The 19751-nt window shown below is 43.7% G+C and overlaps 1 protein-coding gene across 3 annotated transcripts in view; it reads right to left on the reverse strand.

Moving 5' to 3' along the window:
- The window catches only part of LOC143518411 (uncharacterized), a 48895-nt gene extending 36433 nt beyond the window's left edge, over positions 1-12462 (reverse strand). For 2 of the 3 annotated variants that reach the window (XM_077010888.1, XM_077010887.1), the window contains exons 1-2: positions 12301-12462; positions 12145-12185 (exon numbers count right to left, since the gene is read on the reverse strand). In XM_077010888.1, the coding sequence (XP_076867003.1) occupies positions 12145-12163 (19 nt within the window). In that variant the 5' untranslated portion in view covers positions 12164-12185; positions 12301-12462. The remainder of the gene's footprint in view (positions 1-12144; positions 12186-12300) is intronic. The other variant, XM_077010890.1, reaches the window with a different exon arrangement.
- Positions 12463-19751: the final 7289 nt, after the last annotated feature.

The following is a 19751-nucleotide window of genomic DNA, read 5'->3' on the forward strand; positions in this document are numbered from 1 at the left end:
GTTATAGCTTAAATCTAATGATGGTTATATAATAGCAGTTGCATTCTAGTGTATGTTTTATATTCAATTAACGTACAATCCGACTAGTCGACTAATCGTAAAAATTAATCGGTGATTAGTCGACTATTAAAATAATCGTTTGTGGCAGCCCTAATCTCCATACTGACTCTAATCATGTGGGCTGTAATGTTTCATCCTTCACTGCTGCACTGTCACCCTCTGCTTTCAGCTCCATGAAGATGTTCAGTTACACAATTAAACACCTACAACATCCTAAACACATATAGAAGTGGTTATATTCAATATATGTATTAAATATGTAATGTTCATACTTAATACCCAGTACTATGGTCCTCTATTAATATCAATAACAGTTCCTGTAACATGATGTTTAGCCAGAGGTGAACTGGGTGAGCCACCACAGGGTTTGGGGTAGATAGGACCCAATCACTGAGTGGTCTTAACTGGGAGTGAGAACAAAAGGGGCAACAGGGACCAGTCAGGAGAAGGTAGAGGGTAAAAGGAAAAGGGCAACAACAGAACTACACTTCCCAACAACAGAACTACACTTCACAACAACAGAACCACACTTCCCAACAACAGAACTACACTTCACAACAACAGAACCACACTTCCCAACAACAGAACTACACTTCACAACAACAGAACCACAATTCCCAACAACAAAACTACACTTCCCAACAACAGAACTACACATCCCAACAACAGAACTACACATCCCAACAACAGAACTACACATCCCAACAACAAAACTACACTTCCCAACAACAGAACTACGCATCCCAACTGTAAGGAGGACTGTGAACTAGTTAGGCTATGTTGTAATCGCTATAGAGGATCGGGTTAGGATCGCAAGTGTATATATCCAGGTGAGTTGAGATGATGAGAGAGAGAGCTGGCCCAGTCTTGCACTTAACACTCCTTTATTCTCCAAATATGAATTGGTGAATTTGTGTGTGAGTGTGTTGTACGTGTGTGTGTGGTTTTTCTGTAAGGCATAACAAGAACAATAGAAACATAAATGTCTACAATATACTAGACATAATTGTAAACTAAACGTATAGTTAAACATGACTAGTACATTGCTTAAGCATTATGCTACACATTTAGCCAAACCATGTGAGCCATAGATAGATTATACATCGCGGAACAATGCTACATGGCTAGTTGTTAGCTTCTTTTAACGACTAGAAAGGCATACTTAAACGCTCATCAGAGAGAAAACTCTGTGAGATAGCCCACAGCAATGTCATCCTTTTCTGTGCACCATTTCTGTCGGGCTTGTAAGGTAGGCAGAAAGTGGTGGATGTAGCTCTTCCAGAAATGATCTGCTAAAACTTGAGAATGACGCCACCTTTTCTTACCTAACAACTCAGACTCTGAATAAATTACTTGTGGAAGGGAAGAATCTGGCTGCCCCATCAACAGGCAACTGGGTGTAACTGAATCGGGGTCGGCGAGGTCAGAGGATACATAGCCCAGAGATCTCGAGTTGAGTATGCCCTCTACTTTGATGAGAACGGTCCTTAACACCTCTTCTGACACTGTCTGAGCTCCGAGAGTGGTATGAAGGGCATTCTTAACGGATCTTATCTCTCGCTCCCATGATCCGCCAAAGTGTGGAGCATTGGGGGGATTGAAACGAAAGCGAATCTTTTGAGAAGCAAGCTGATCCTTGATTGCAGGTTCCATGGCACTGAAGGCTTCATGAAGCTCCTTGCCTCCTCCTTTGAAATTGGTGCCCTGATCAGAGAGGATCTCGTGAGGCTTTCCTCTGCGAGTTAAGAAACGTCTGAGCAACAATAGGAATGAGTCTGTGTCCATGTTTGGAAGCAAGTCAAAATGAACAGCTCGAGTTGTAAGGCACTTATACAGGATACCCCACCTTTTCTCAGTGCGTCGTCCCACCTTCACTAGCATAGGGCCAAAACAATCGACTCCTGTTGAATAGAAGGCGGGTCTGAAAAGCCGCAAGCTGGAGGGAGGTAAATCTGACATTCTTGGGACTTGAGGTTTGCCTCTCCATTTCCTACAATCCACACAGTTACGTTGGTACTTCTTAACCGCTTCCCTGCCTCTCAATAACCAATACTTCCTGCGCAGTTCTGCAAAAACCCGCTCTGCTCCAGGGTGATGTAGCTGGTTGTCATAATGCTGAATCAAGAGCCTGGATATTGGGTGGTCAGAGGAAAGGAGAATGGGATGCAGCACATCTGGGCTTAGATCATCACATCTGGGCTTAGATCATCACATCTGGGCTTAGATCGTCACATCTGGGCTTAGATCGTCACATCTGCGGAGCCTACCTCCAACTCAGATCAAACCGGAAGTCTGATCATGTTCAGGGGCTAGTGTAAGTACTCTGCTGGTAGATGGGAGAGCCTTACCAGCTTTGAGTAATGTCACCTCTTCAGGGAAGCTCTCCATCTGTGCATTTCTGAGGAGTGCTAATTCAGTATTGTGATAGTCATCTGCAGTGAGAGACATGTCACCAACCACGCCATGGAGCGTTTTGGCAGTAGCTTCCAGTAGCTCAGAGAATGTGTTAAACTGCTGAACATCTGGGATAGCTGGATTCATTGTAACAGTCATTAAACCACAAAACACTGTGCCTTTCAGCTCCTCTGTTCCTTCTGTGGTTTGACCAAATGATGCCTTAGGCCACTGACCAGATGGCTGCAGGAGAAAGGGGGGTCCATTGCTCCAGCGATTCACTCCGGTGAGTTGGGACAGCGTTTTCCCTCTTGTGATGTCGTCTGCTGGTTTAGAGGATGAACAAACATAGTGCCAAGATCTGATGTCTGATAATTCCTGTATCTCTGCGACTCTCGTACCTACAAACACTTTAAATCTGCAGGAGTCAGATTGGACCCAGTGGAGCACAGTGATGGAATCTGTCCAGTATACAACTTCTTGGATCTGGATGGTGAGTTCTTTGAGCAACACTGAGGCTAACTGTGCTGTGGAGTTAAAGCTCCACATAACTCGAGTCGAGGTATGGATAATTGCTTCTTTGGTGCAACTCTGGACCTAGCCACTAGGAATGCCACCTGAACTCGTCCATTACCACTGTCAGTACGCAAGTACACCACAGATCCATAAGCACGTTCAGAGGCATCACAGTGTAGGTACCACGAAGGAGTCCTCCTCAAGAGGCTACCTGGCCTACTGCGCGGGCCGCGGACTGAACAACTCAAAGTAAGACTGTGCATCTGGGCAGACTTAGAACAATATCTTGTTTACTCTTTTCTGTGTGCTTAGACCGATATTTTGTGAAGGCTTGTTTGCAGTGGTGTTTATAATCCGTTCATGTTAAACCGTACTCTGTTTAAGGCTTAAAGAGATATTCTGTTCAAAGCTTAAATAGGTATTCTGTTTAAACTTGTTCGGTTATTCACACTGATTCCTTTATTTCATAGTTAATATCCAGTTCCTCGTGTACTTGTTAAACGTGTGTCCCACGTTACGCTCGTTGGGGCTGTATAGTGACTGACAAAACCGTGCCTTACTTAGTTAGAGTAAATTTGCGTTGTGTTCGTGACCGTAGTGAGAGCTCGGTTTGGTTTTCGCGCCATCGAGTTTCTCTTTGTCTAAAGGATCTCCTCCCCTATACGCACGTCCACACGCACGTACCCACGCACGCGCATCCGAGCGCACTCGAATACACATCCACACGCACGCACACGCACACGCACACACACACACTAGCCTACCCTGTTGCCCCCTTTTGTTTGTGATGGTTTTTAACTATTATGCTTTGTGATTAATAAATGTTTTATGTTTAAATGCTGTCGTTCGAGTCGTTGTTTCTCTGTTACAACCTGAAGCCAGAACTATTATTTGAACTGTAACCTTCAGATTTATAGTTTGTTAATCAAACAATTTGGGCTACGGGAGTTGACCACAATTAGTGGCGACCTTAGTTAAATGAGTTTATATAAAATTTGGGTAAATTTAACACGGTCTGAACTCCCACCATTTCGTAGGTAATTTTATGAGACTGATTACTAATTAAATTTGGCCAGCACCTACAACAGAACACATGGATGGTCCGACTGGTGGTGCTAGAATCTATGTTGTGATCAGTGTAGCATCTGAGTAGTGTGATCTGAGACAACTGAAGAAGCTCTCGTTCCCATGTCCTCCAAGTTTGAAGCACATCTTCGGGGAGATTAGGATCGTCCCAACCTCTCTTCTTGTCCCAGAGACGCTGCACTATGATCTTAGCTCTGGTTGTGTATGGAATTATATAACCCAGAGGATCATATTGTTGGGCGAAAACGCGATAGATGTTACGCATAGTCAGTTTGCGACATTCACTGTAGTGCTGCTTGTAGCGGAGTATGTCTGACTTACACTGCCACAACAGACCAAGCGTGCACTCTTGAGGATCAGCTGACTGCTGCGTAAACCAGAGCGTACTGCTCTTTGACTTAGAGTCATTAGGCAGGTTCTCAATGACAGCAGGAACATTACTGGCCCACTCTCTCAGTTCAAATCCACCTTCTAGAAGTAATCTGTGCAGTCGACTCACCAACTGTTTGGCCTGATCTTCTGACTGGAGGCTCTGCAAACAGTTGTCTATGTAGAAGCAGCGTTCTACTGACAGGCGAACATCATCTTCTGGAGCGGTGAGCCTCTGGACATGAGTCTGTAGTGCGAAGGTAGCGCAACAGGGACTGCACGTGGTGCCAAATGGAAGCACTTGCCACTCGTAGATAGTAGGCTCCTGGTCTACATTAATATCTCGCCACAGAAAGCGAAGGAAGGGTTTGTCTTCGTCTAGTAAGCGAACCTGATAGAACATTCCCTTCACATCACTACTGATAGCTACTGGGTATTCTCGGAACCTGGGAAGGACTCCCAGAAGGCTGGCTCCGAGCGTAGGTCCAGGTAGAAGATGGTCATTGAGGCTTTGTCCGTTGAGGTTAAATGAGCAATTGAAGACTATTCTGTGCTTCCCATTGTGCTCAACAATGTGGTGTGGAATGAACCATGAATAGGTGCTCTCCTTTGCCTTAGCTGTGGATATAGCTTTGACGTAACCAGACTCAATGAGCTTGTGAATTTCTTTGGAGTAGACCGCGGCCTTTTGTGAGTCTCTGCCTAGCTGTCTCTCCATTCTACGCAGTTGTGGCAGGACTGTTTCTGTAGCAGCATGGAGAGGGGGGAGGTTGTCTTTCCATAGTAGTGGAGTGGCGTACCTATTCACATCATCGACCATTACTCTGGTGGTTTTCTCCTCTAATATACGAACTGCCTCTACATCTTGCCTCGACCTGGTGATCAGTTTTTCACTCCTACACAGTAACGTATATAACTGCCAAAGCTTCGCCACATGGCCTAGGAGCTCAGCTTCTGGACTGTAGCAGGTAGTGAAGAAACACTGCTGTGCTGACATTTGTCGGCGTAAGAGACTTGTAGGGCCTTGTAATGTCCATCCCAGTCTGGTATGAATTGCCGCAGGTCCACCTGGTGGGCCGAGACGTACTGGTTCCACTGGCGTAATTAGATGGGGATAGTCTGACCCGATCAGCAATAACGGCTGTGCATCCTTCATAATTGGCAGAGGAAGGTCCCGGAGGTGGCGATATTTCTCCTGTAGAGCTTCGACTGGGTAGGTATGGCAGACTAGGTTCAGCTCCTTGGCAGTAAAGGCCTTGTGTATATGATAAGACTTGGTAGGTTGGAGACAGGAGCAACTGAGAAGGAAACAGTAGCTCCCTTAACAGTGCGGACGTCTTGCTGGACGGTACAGAGTGTGAGGTCTTCAGGCTTCCCTTGAAGGCCCAGGTGAACTGCAGCATCGTGTAGGAGAATTGTGCGCTCTGACCCATCATCCAGGATTGCATAGGTCTCAAGTACTTTTGAGCCACTCTGGAGGATGACACGACTCAACTTAAGTAACATACTACTCTGCTGGTCACCACTAACTTGAACTCGTACTTCGTACTCAAGCCAGTCGGCCAGGTCAAGCAGGGTTAGAACTGGAGTATTGATGGGATTCACAAATCTGTGGAAGTGTGCTCTTAGGTCGTGTGGCAACTTAGCTAAAAAGCGAGAGACATGAGAGCCACACCTCAGTTCGGTCCATCCTTGGCGTCCGAGGGGTTGCAGCATTCCCACTAATGCGCGAACTTGAAGGGCAAATGATTTAAAAGCTCTAACGTCACCGTTCCGAATGTTAGGTCCATCCATTAGATCAGAAATTCTCTTCAGTGCTAGCTGTTGAGGTTGACCATACATCTCTGTGAGTGCTCGTATAGTATCTGTAAATGGGAATGGACTGTTAGTGTAGGAGTCTGCTATGAGCATTGCTTCCTCATACTTGAGATGATCTGTGAGTATTTGATACTTGAAGTGCTCTGGAGCATAATGCGGGAGTAAGTTGTCCAGAGCTAATTTCAATCTAGCAAATTCACGTGGGTCCTCAGATTTAAAATCAGGGATAGTTGGTTTGGGACCGTGATAGGAGTGTAGAATAGTAGCTTTGTTATAGGGTGGATCATAGCGTGGCAAATAATGCTGCTGGTCAGATGAGTATCTGCCTCCCATGCGTCTCCCTCTGTCATATCCATGACAAGATGTACGAGGGTCATCAGTATGATCTCTGTCATCTGGGGAGTATCCTCTCTCATAGACATAGTAGCTGCTGTCACAGCGGGCTCTTGATCTACTTATGTGGTAGGACTTTGCGGGCTCATACTCATTATAATATGAGTGACTTGCCTTAGGTGGAGGAATACTGTAAGAGCGGTCATTCCTATTGTCGTGGCGATAGGGCTTGTCATAGCTATCGTAATCATCCTCATATTGCGAATGATACTTGACATCGGAACGGGATGCAGCTTTGGGACGTGGCCGTTGGCTATCACCTGATTCGACAGTAGCTTTACTGCGTAATGTACGGTCTTTGTGACATGTCAGCTCTGTCTCTGGACACTCATCAATGTCTAGAACTTGAGGCCTAATCTGGGAACAGGGAGATGAACTTCTAGAGGTTACTTGAGAAGCTGCGTCTCTAGTTGTTAATCCTGCTTCCTGTAAGCGGCACTCGAGGTCTACCATAGTGTCATGGTGGTGATCTTGTGGGAAGGAAGGGGCATCACTGCTCACCGGCGGGGCACCTACTAGCAGACGTGGGTCTCTGTGACCTCTGAATGGCGTCTGCTTATCGGTAGGGGCTGGTGAGTTAGATGTATTCTCCTTTCCATTATTGGACAGTGACTGAGACTGAGATGCCTGACCAGGAGATAGTTGGATCATGTCTGTGAGACGCTGGACATCTCAACGCAGTTGATTACTTTCTTCCCTCATGCTGAGGAGACATCTAAGCACTTCAGATGACAAGGCCTTTTCATCATCTGGAACGCGACAACTTGGGGTGTAATCAACCTCATAGTCCTGAAGATGAGGTGGCGGATGCCTTGATCTCAATGGCCTGTCTTCACCTCTGACATCTCTCTCATGTGGCCTGGACATAATGACTGTAGTGGTTACTCTTATCCAGCTCGAAGGACCAAAAATTGTAAGGAGGACTGTGAACTAGTTAGGCTATGCTGTAATCGCTACAGAGGATCGGGTTAGGATCGCAATTGTATACATCCAGGTGAGTTGAGATGACGAGAGAGAGAGAGCTGGCCCAGTCTTGCACTTAACACTCCTTTATAAATGTCTACAATATACTAGACAGAATTGTAAACTAAATGTATAGTTAAAACATGACTAGTACATGGCTTAAGCATTATGCTACACATTTAGCCAAACCACGTGAGCCATAGATAGATTATACATCGCAGAACAATGCTACAGGGCTAGTTGTTTGCTTCTTTTAACGACTAGAAAGGCATACTTAAACGCTCATCAGACAGAAAACTCTGTAAGATAGATGCACAATAACAAATAGCAAATAACAGTAACAAATAATAGCACTTACTTTCAATGAACGCACACGATTAATAGCAAGGTAAGAGATCATGTTACACCGTCACCCTGATATAGTGGAAATGGCACTCGGTAACATATTGCTAATTCGTGACGTTACATAAAATTCTAACTGGACATTGGTGCAGTAACGCTGCCATCTAATGTCGGACATAAGAAATGCAGGTGAAACTCCCACCAATAAATGCAATAACTAAAGGCTCAGAACAAATAAATAACAGTATTTTGTACACCAACAACAAAACTACACTTCCCAACAACAGAACTACACTTCCCAACAACAGCCAGGGGAAGGACTGTCTCTCTCATTCAGTGAGAAACAGAACTACACTTCCCTACAACAGTCAGGGGAAGGTGGCTCTCTCACTCAGTGGTGCAAAAAACAAAAATAAACATCCCAACAACGAGAAGCCAAAAGGAAACAAAGAGGGAGGAGAACAAACTTTTTCAGTTTCAAAGCAACAGCTTTTTGTTGAGTAGAGAAAATGCCCGAGACCAGAGAGAGAGAGACTGGACAGAAAGAGAATAAGAGACCTGAGAATAAGTCCCACAACATCTACACGAAGATGTGGGTAAGAACTCATCAACAATTCAGCAACTGGTATCTTTGTCTGAGCTGCTTATAAGCAGGTGTAGCTCATCTGGCTTGATTAGCCCTCTGGTGACTGGTGGCGGTATGGTGCTGGGGCCAAACCTTAAGAGTTACAGCAACATATAGCTACAAAACAGCTGTGAGATATGAGTGTGTTCAGATAAACAGCTCTATGGGTTCGAAAGTCCTATAAATCTGTTATCAGGACTCACTTCTCCTGGTATCTTAGATTAGTTTACATTCTGGCCTGTCATAGACGCCCAGAGCATGAATCCTCTGTTAGGGCCTCATTAGCTACACAGTGTATCCACAACTGCTTTACAAGTCAAACATTTGATTTGGGGAGCACCAGATGCTCCGCCCCTTTCTCTATCATAGGTGAGCTGTTATAAACCAGTTTAAGTCCTGGCGTTCACACCTGCTCTCTGTTTAACTCCAGTATGGTGTGGAGAAGGAGGCCCACTGGATTCTTCTCTTCATGATATCCAGCAGTGTGATGGAAGAGTGGAGTTGGGCCTCCACACCAAGTCATTTTAAACTACTGTGCAGCAACTGTGGAAAAGGAGCTGCAGTCCTGGTTTATCTTTCTGTTGGAGGAGATCTGCTGCTATTGTGGATCTACAGAAACATTCAGCTCTTCAGTCTCCATTAATATCTGAGGTCATCAAAAGTCTTCATCAGTCCCCACCTGCTTTGTATGCAGCTGTGTGTAAAGACTCTGGGAGCTGAAGCTGATTCAGAGTCTCTGCTTCGCAATCATCTCACCTGAAGTGGATTCTTCTACCACACTGTTTACATGGAAATGTTTAGAATAGACTCATACCACTTTTATGTAAATGTTTATAATAGTGTCTTATCAGTTTTATTTAAGTCAGTGTGTCTTAGGCCTTGTTGAGAATGTGTAGTGAAATGTAAAACCTTCTTGTTGTGCTGAGTCATAGTTCACATCACCAGGGTTGTAAATAAGGCAAAAGAAATTTCAAATGAATTTAATGATTATTTTGCTAATGTAGGATATAATTTAGCAAGGGAGATTGTGGAATCTAAAATAAAGGATGAAATAGCATATGACATAATTACTAAAAACCCTCACTCCATTTTTATCAGGGGAACAGAAGAAAATGAAATACTTGAAATCATTAATAAATGTAAAAATAAAAAGTCTGCTGATTATAACGATATGGATATGACATTGGTGAAAAACATTATAAAATGCATAGTGAAACCTTTTACACATATTTGTAATCAGTCACTGCAGACAGACATCAATTTTCCAATTATAGACCAGTTTCTCTTCTACCTCAGTTTTCAAAAATTTTAGAAAAACTATTTGTTCATAGACTCGATGGATTTCTAGAAAAGCACAACCTATTGAGTGATCATCAATATGGTTTTAGAGAAAATAGGTCCACTTCAATGGCAGTAATGCAACAAGTAGAAGACATAGCTACAGCAATAGACAATAAGGAATATACAGTTGGAGTTTTTATAGACCTAAAAAAAGCATTTGACACAATTGATCATGATATATTGTTAAAAAAACTGGAAAGATAATTTGTTGAGCGGGGGGGGGGGGGGGGGGGGGGGGGTGGCGAACGTAATTTGTTGAGTGGATTGCAGATTGGCTACCGTGAATGTCAATCAAAATACAACCGTCAGTGCAGATGTGCGATTCATCTACTACTATTTTATGTGACGCAATCTACGCACATTCCTTCGCGATCGACCGACACTTCCTTCTGCAGCATGAAAATTGGATGTGTGTTCGTTTTATATGCATTTCCCCATATCTCCACACAATAGGTCAGGGGTGCTCATTACGTCATTCATATGGGTCCAGATCCATAATCCCGCTAACACTTTTAAAACCTTTCTACGGCTCTGGGTAAAATAAGCTACAAGCTTCAACCTATACCTTTTCGGTTATATGTATTTTGCTGACATGTTTATTTATAACTGAGGTTGTGTTCATGTTTTGTTTGTTTGTTGGTGTATATATATTCTTTTTCATTGTGGAGCACATAACCGAAATAAAAACTTTTCAAACTTAAAACTTAAGTAAAAAAAACAAACACAAACTTCGATATAAACATAAGGCGTGATATGCTTCATGACTGTCATGTTTGGAGCACACTACGAGCTCTGTTATGTACGCAACTGTTTTCTAAGTAAAAAGTGGATCAACTCCGTTATCAACACTCGTTACAACACCACTGACCTGCGCTCACCTTTAGGAAGAAGAGAACAGACAGCAGCAGCAGTAGTTTTGAAGCCTCCCTCAGTCGTCTGCGGTGCCTTTGCTGCACCTCGTATGTGGTTTATTCCAAAATGTGTGACAGAAGACCGTGTCTCACCAACGAGACTCAAAGCACAATCAACTCATGCCGCTAGTCTCCCATTTTCCACTACGCAGGTATTAAAAGTGTTAGCGGCTCGCTAGGTTTGTAAACAAACCGCGCACCACGAATATGTAGCAGTGTGTCGCCCTCAGAGTTGATGAGGTAACCGGGCCACAGCGCAGACCGTTTGTGCAGGTATAATACCAGTATCATCACTCCGACACGGAATGAAAACCTGGCGTTCATCACAAGACATTTACATTAACAATATCAACACCCAGAACTTTCATTTTAGTTACCTTGTACTTAGCCTGATTGTGTGAGTTGTTTGTGACTTGTGTATTTGTCTGTATAATTTGTTTTTCTTTTTGTGTAATTTGTGTGTTAACGGGCCGCCCAATGGAGGATGGGTACCCTTTTGAGTCTTGGTCCTCCCAAGGTTTCTTCCTATTCCCCACCATCTAGGGAGTTTTTCCTTGCCACTGTCGCCTTTGGCTTGCTCATTATGGATCTGGACCCATATGATAACTTGTAAATCCTGTAAAGCTGCTTTGTGACAACATGTGTTGTGAAAAGAGCTATACAAATATATTTAATTTGATTTGCAGGTGAGAGTGCAGACCGGCTGGGGAGACCCATGAAACCAGTCAAAGAGCCGCGGGTTGGCCACTCCTGGTCTAACTCATAAAGGTCACACTGACACTAATCTCTTCACCTCTCTCTTGTAGTTAAAGTGTCTCATTGTTTTACTTCAGACTGATACTGAGCTAATCTGTGATTTAGTCCAGATTATTAGACTCTAGTTTTAATCCAGATCTGTCCATTTTCCTGCATTTACACTTTACACCATGATGTGTAGATGTGTCAGAGTGAGAAACTGTTACTGTTTGTTCCACTAAAATGAACCATCAGTCCTTCACTCCACATGAGCATCATTCACCCCCTGTACACTGAACCTCATTTATCTGAACACAACAGGATTATCAACATGTGGGTTTGGTATTTCACACAAATTATGTTTATCTCCTGATTAAGATCATTATGATGGTTCTCTGATTTCTCTCCAAGTTGAAATTCATATGTAGGATACAACACTCCCTCAGACACATAAACACACAGAAATAGTTTCACAATGTATCTCCATGAAGAATAATAAACTGGTGTAACAGTGTTTGATACTGTAACCCCCCTGTACATTAATGTAAGTGAAGTGATGTTCTGGACTGATGAACTCTGGAAGTGACTTACTGATACTCGCAGATGCCATCTTAATCTCCTACAAGTTCAAACTAATAAAATCAGAGAGAGAGAGAGAGGGTTAGTATTTTCTGTAATATGATGGATTGTTTAATCGTGTTTGTCTTGTTTGTGAGCGCCCTTTATCATGATGCTAACTCCTCTTACCTTCACGGTTCTTCACACACATCTGCTGCTTTAGGTCAAGTAGACTGTGTGGACATTTCAGAGCGACTCTAATCGGATCTTTGTCTTATAACAGCATGAATAGTAGGACAGTATACAGTAGGACAGTAAATGTTCACATGGTACAATCCGGTCTCTGTTTTGACCTGCAGGAAGAAAGACTGAAGTACTTTCACTTTCACTTTTATTCCAGTCGCAGCATTTGAGCGTCACTCTTGGGGTTGGGTAGGATATTTACATAAATATTAAATCTGAGAATAAATTTGCTGTTTTTAATAGTTAAAGTTTTCTTAAAGTTCTTATCGTGTTTGGTGTTTAACAGTGGTGTTTACCTTCTCCATCTGTGGCATTCCTCTACATCGAGATTGGGGCGAAAGTACTGATAGGAAATTAAAAACGTTTAGAGATTTTAGCCACAAGGGGGCAGCAGACATCTGAAGTTACGTTACAATTTACATTTTACTTGAACAGGCAGACACAAAAACAGTTTAATTATTCCACCTAATTCAGCAAAAAGAGTATTTATTTATTCTGTGAAATAGGAAGAACTGGTTTGTAGTCAGGAACATCAAACACAAACTCAGTTTTCATTAGCTGCTTATACTTAGACAAGCTTTATTGTCATTCATTGTACACAGGTGTACGCAGAACAAAATTTTGTTGCATTTAGGCTAGCACAGAGTATACAGAGAAAAGTTATTGATAGTAACATAGAATTTAGATATAAAAATAGATCAATAGATTTTTCAGTAACCCAGATTTAAGATTTAGGTTTTCAAGAATGTGACGGATGGCATCACAGGATTACACAAATATGTAATAAGTGTAAATATAGAAATGTAGAGGTGTAGCAGCAGAGATATTTAAATATGGATATGTGGTATAGATATATAATGTACATCTATATGTATATACATATCTACAAAGAAAATAAAATAGCAGCACGAATAAATATCAGTAAAGTGACATTGTGGAAGCAGATAGTCTGATCAGTTTGGCAGTAGTGTACAGATGGCATGTAGCTCAGCAATTTCCTGACCTCGTCCAAGGTGTCGAGTTCAACAGTCTAATGGCTTGAGGCAAAAAGCTGTTACAGAACCTGGTGGTCCTGCATCGAATACTCCTGAATCTTCTTCCAGAAGCCAGCAGTGAGAACAGTCCACAGTGAGGATGTGAGGGGTCACTGATGATGATGTGTGCTCGTGATATGCAGCTCACTGGTGCGAGGTCCTGGATGGGTGGAAGAGAAGACCCGATGATCTTCTCCACTGTCCTCACCACTCTCCTCACATTCTTCCAGTCAGAGGCACTGCAGCCTCCACACCACACAGAGATACAGCTGGTCAGAATGATCTCTATGGTATACAAACTTTACGATGTGGTTAGTGTCAGACCTAGGGACACAGTCGTGTGTCTTCAATGTGAACAGCAGGGGGCTCAGTACGCATCCTTGAGGGGTTCCTGTGTTGAGGGTGATGACACTGGAGATGTTCTGTCCAACCCTTACCGACTGTGATCTTTCAGTGAGGAAGTCTAGCAGCAAGTTCCTGAACTGAAGTCCAGGAACAGCATCCGCACTTGGGTGTTCTCCTCCAGATGTGCAAGGCTCAGGTGAAGAGCAGAGGAGATGGCGTCCTCTGTGGAGCGGTTTGGTCGCTAGGCAAATTGGAAGGGGTCAAATGTGGTGGGTAGTCTGGAGGTGATGTGCATCTTAATCAGCCTCTCAAAGCACTTCATCATAATTGGAGTTAGTGCAACAGGCCGGTAGTCGTTTAGAGATGATATCTGGGGTTTTTAAACATGCTGGGACTTTGGCTAGATCCAGTGAGGTGTTGAAAATGTCAGAACATGCGCCAACTGGTCTGCACATTCCCTGAGCACCTGACCCGGTATGTTATCAGAGCCGGAGGTCTTCCGTGTGTTGACTCTTCTCAGAGTCCTCCGTACATCATCAAGGTCAAGGCAGAACATCTCTTCATCCTGATGGGGAACAGCTCTTACTGTAGGGGTGTTATTTAGTGCCTCAAATCTCCCAAAGTAGTCCATTAAAAAAGTCCACATCGTCATCACCCACAGAGGGGGCTACCTTGTGATTTGTAATGGTCTGAATGCCGTGCCACATGTCCTTGGTGTTAGTGGAGTCATGAAAGAGGTCCTGGAGTTTTGTCCCGTGAGCCGGTTTGGCTCTCACTGATCTCAGTGCATCCTCGTCACCAGACTTGAAGGCTGAGTTCTTAACTTTCAGCATTCTACGTACTTCATCGGTCATCCATGGTTGTGAATGTTAACGTGTGTGTGTGTGTGTTGTCTCTCAGTACCAGGAGTCTGAGCCAGTGTCACTCACCACGGAGCTCCGCCCACTCAGACTCTGTCCATGGTGCTGATACTGCAGTCCCTCCTGCAGCCTAAACACCCAGATAAACAGCAGCAACAGTAGCCATATATATCCATATGTATGTGTGTGTGTGTGTGTGTGTGTGTGTATGAATCTATATGCAGAGGTGGACATTCCTGGTTCAGAAAGTAAAAGTCCTCACCAAGATTTTGCTCAGGCTTCTTAGATTGTGTTGATTCCACTAATTTTACCTGGCTTGCACTAATTAGAAAACCCAGCAAGCTTGAGTCAAATCCTGGGAAGGAGTTTTACTTTCTGAACCTGGAATGTCCACCTCTATCTATATGTATATGAATCTGTATATGAATCTATACATGGCACGTAGTGTATATGACAGCTTTTATTGTCATATGGACATTATTCATTCCAGCAATAATATGATTACAAAACCACATAGTGGCATAACAAAATAACTAACAAACCTAACAACTTGACCCTGACAAAATACAGGGGAAAACAACTGGAAAGCTACTGAAACCTACATTGTTGACTCAGTGAGTAACCTCTGCAGTAACTGACTCTTTTCTGCTACACCATCTATAATTTTATCACTCTCCTGCATCTTTAGGACATCTGTCTGAGTAGCCATGAGCATGAAAGCCTCAAGGTGCTGTTGTGAAAGAGAGCTCCTAATCCTGTTTTTGATTCACTTTAGAGTGGAAAAGCTTCTTTCACAAGCTACCTGTGTTACAGACAGGGTTAGCAGAAACTTGTACGCAAGCCCTATGGTGCTGTATGCATGTATAAGGAGATTGTATTGCCTCAGAACCCGACAGCAGCAAAATGGACAGTCATTGCAAGATGAACAGTTTTTGCAAACTATCTCCATCTCATCTTCAGCATCCTGTGATCCTTCCTTTGTTTCCATGTTTGGATACTCCTCCATTACAGAAGTCTTTATCCTGTCCCACTGTCCTGCCAGGCTGATGAGCTCATTCTGTAAACTGTTGCATTGTCTTCAAATGGCAGTAGATACTTGCTCAGCTGTTGGAAAGATGACTCTGGGAATCTGCCAGCATAGGCTGTTACCTGGTTAAAGTTTTTGGATCCAAAAGTGCCATTTCTCAGAAAGCGCTGGTGTATGCTCTCTAAAACTGTGTCCATGATTTTGTTATGGACATCAATCTTGTATGACGTGATAGCATCACTTAGAGTCTCATCTCGGCACATCTCACCTGGCATAGATTTCTTCTTTCTACCACGTTTTTTGTGGCAGAAATGCTTCAACCTCCAGCTCATTCTCATCATTTAGGTTGTTGTTGGCCCACTGGACAAGTGTGTCTGCTGCTGTTTTGACTTCCTGAATGTCTCTGCTAATATTGTTCAGCTGCGATTCTGCACCCACAATCATCCGATGAGCTGTCAGTATGTCCATTGCACTTGTCTGGAGGTACTTTGATACTGGTGTGGTAATGTGGAAGATTATCATGAAAACCTGGGCTGTAGGTACTGTTTCATATTTTAAGAGCTGGGTGATGTATATTCCATTGCATTGACACGCGTGGTGGTACTGATGGTGTTCATATCTTTGATAGCAGACAGAGTGTGAAGAACATCAACATATAGGGCCCCATCTGGCTTTCCAAACCAGCTAAATACTTTTGACAGAGCAACGTCTTTTGACCACCAGCACGTTTGCCCTATTGGGGCAAGACGTCTATGTTTTAGATCCTTGCTCTGCGTTTCCCAAATGTTCATCCTCTGGTAGGACTCTTTAATGAAGATAGCAATGTTGTTTAGCAGTGTACATAGAGAGCCACTTGCCAAAACACATTCTGTTGTGTCTGAAAGTACAAGGTTTAGTATGTGTGCGTTGCACCACACATGGAGTTGATTGGGGGACTTCTGATTCAAAAGGGCAGAGAAGCCATTATACTGACCCTGCATGTTGGAGGCCCCATCTATAGAACTCCCAATACACTGTTTCCAGATTCATTCCCTCCAGCACCTTGCTTACAAGTTGGACAAAATACTGACCTGTGGATGCTTCACATCTGCTCACTGCCACAAGGCGCTCATGAATGATGTCTGTCACATAGCGTATGACAACAGAGCACTGGTCTTGAGCTGTGATGTCTGGGGTGGTGTCGATTTGAATGGAGTACATACCAGTCTCATGGATTCCTGTTGCTATAATGTTCTTCATTAGGGATTGGATTGTGCTGATTATGTAATCAACTGTTGTTTTTGAAAACAAAGTAACAAGTGCACCTCTTCCTTTTTTGAATTCAGATTTGTGGATCTGCGAGCTTTTTTCTACGCTGAGTGTAAGGTGCTCCTTGAGGCACATATCATATTTGCCCAGTAAAATGATCATCTCTAAAAAATTACCATGATCCAGAGTATCATCATCCAGTGTATGATGCCTGTGCCTGTTTGCCTCTGAAGCTCAAACCCCTTTTACTGATCAGTTTTACAACATCTATGATGCGCTCAAGAACTTGTCACTTCCTGCGTACTTGCTGCATGAGAAGTGACATCTGAGGTCCAATAAGAAGTTCCCTAACTGTCTTCTTGGAGGACTGAAGAAAGTGTGACTCACCACAAACTCTGTGGTTCTCACTTTGCTCGTGCTCTTCAGTTCTCAGGTGTATGTGTGTGAAGGAGGTCATGCCAGAAATGAAGGAACTACTGTCACTACTTTTAGCATAAGCCATGCAGACAAAGCAGAAGAGTGCTTGATTTTTATCATTTTTTTTATTGTACCATCTTTACGGGTAAATTATTTTTGTACTATAGGCTTGTCTGCCTTCTGTTTGGGGTAAAAATGAAGAAAAAGTTCTACTGTCTCTGGTTTGGGTCTGGTGAAATAATCAATCTCTTATATATGGGCATCTAGGCCTTCGTCATGAGTCACGTCTCTCTCTGTAGAATCATCAGAATCACTTTCAGCCTATAAATAATAAGTAATTGTTAATTGAATTAGTAGGCCTAAAGAACAACTACATAACCAGTAATAATACTAATACATAAGCAATAATTAATAATATTAGTAGCTGGTATTAGTGCATGAGTTAATGAGTAAAGATTATTATTAATAGTGGTAGTATTAGTAGTATTCCAACCATAGTACATTTACATTTATGGCATTTGGCAGACGCCCTTATCCAGAGCGACTTACATTTTTATACAAGTGAGCAATTGAGGGTTAAGGGCTTTGCTCAGGGGCACCTCAGTCATGGCCGCAGGTCTGGGAATCGAACCCACAACCCTCCGGTCACAAGACCAGTTCCCTACCACCAGGCCATAGTACTTTGTCTTTGTTCTTGTAGATGCTCTTCCCCTTTGCCCCTATCAAATGCTGAGCTTTGGCCCTTTTGGCTGTCATTTCCTTCCTCACCTGGGTTATCATCACCCACTGTCTGTACAAACATTAGTACTGTTAATATGTCAAGTGCTGTGTAAAACAGACGCAAAAATATATATATATATATATGAAACAATGCTAATCTTGCTTGTGCTGCTGCTAGCAGTAGCCTCTGATCTCTCATCATGTCTTAACCCAGAACTTGAAGATGGAACACCAAACAAGTCAGCAATTTTTTAATTAGTTGCTGCACTATCCTTGAGAGCTTTTCTTTTTTCTCTCTCAGCTTTTCAGCGCCACATTTACATTTCTGTGACGTATAGACCAGACAGAGAGGGATCCAACTGCGGAAGTATACCGCTTTTATTCAAATGAGTCACGTTTACAGAAAACGGCACAAGTATCACTAGCGCTAGGTGTAGTAGCAGTAGCGTTTTCTTGCTGTGGTCGGGATGGTCCAGGGTAGGGTTGCCAGCTAGGTCTGACAAAAAACAAGGACACTCTGTCATACGCAAAGGTAAATTGTTGGCTGGGGGGGGGTAACGTAAATTACAATACAGACTTGTTTTTTCACATTTCAGTAGTGTGAGGCGTGTGGCGGAGGGATCACATGATGAGTTAGACCCTCAGCAGTGTCAGTGTGCAACTGGTGTCTCTCTCTTGACTTGTCACTCGTAGGATACAAACAGGGAGATATAATTAATGTGGCATTAGTATGGACAAGGCTTTTCCAGTTCGTGACTACTTGTATTAATACGTGACGCAGCTGCTGTATGTTTTCGTGGTCCGGCCCAGATTTTCTGGGACAAGTTTTTTTTTTTTTTTTTTTTTCCTGATCTGTGCTGCATACCGTCAGCCCGCATCAACTGGCGGGAGAGGTAATAGACACCGTTAAACAGCAGCGTGACTACGGGCCGGAGCCGCAGTGCGCGGTAGTGGCTCCTCCACAGGCTGAGTTAAACTACCGGCGGCCCACTAACCCATCGGCCCACCAGGGAAATCCCTGGTAGTAATGTATGCCAGTCTGCCCCTGACAGTAGCCATGGCAACAGCATCAGCAGCATCTCGTCCCTCTCCTGAGCCCAATCACAGTGCCAGTGTGGTTCCCCCAGTGGTGATGCTGCAGTGCCAGTGTCCTACACAGAAGCAGAACACTGCTGCAGTGGGCCGGGCCAGCGCTCCAGTGATCAGGAAGGAGAGACGCTGCTGGGTTTGTGTCAGCTGATGCTGGGAGGAGGAGCAGCACTGGGAGGTGAAGCAGAGATACCAAACACACACACACACACACACACACACACACACACACACACACACACACCTGCTCTGACCCCCTCTCTCACACACACCTGCTCTGACCTCCTCACACACACACCTGCTCTGACCCCCTCTCACACACATACCTGCCGTGACCCCCTCACACACAGACACCTGCTTTGACTCCCCCTCACACACACACACCTGCTCTGACTCCCTCACTGAACCATCTACGCTCACACACTGTCCCCCCACCACAGTCTGCAGCAGGGTGACCTCCACCACAGCAGCTGATCTCTCCTCTTTAGTGCAGGTAAACGTGTGCTCTGTTAGATGAGCTGATCTCTCCTCTTTAGTGCAGGTAAACGTGTGCTCTGTTAGATGAGCTGATCTCTCCTCTTTAGTGCAGGTAAACGTGTGCTCTGTTAGATGAGCTGATCTCTCCTCTTTAGTGCAGATAAACGTGTGCTCTGTTAG

The sequence above is a fragment of the Brachyhypopomus gauderio genome, chromosome 7, assembly GCF_052324685.1.
Source record: "Brachyhypopomus gauderio isolate BG-103 chromosome 7, BGAUD_0.2, whole genome shotgun sequence".
Taxonomy (NCBI): Eukaryota; Metazoa; Chordata; class Actinopteri; order Gymnotiformes; family Hypopomidae; genus Brachyhypopomus; species Brachyhypopomus gauderio.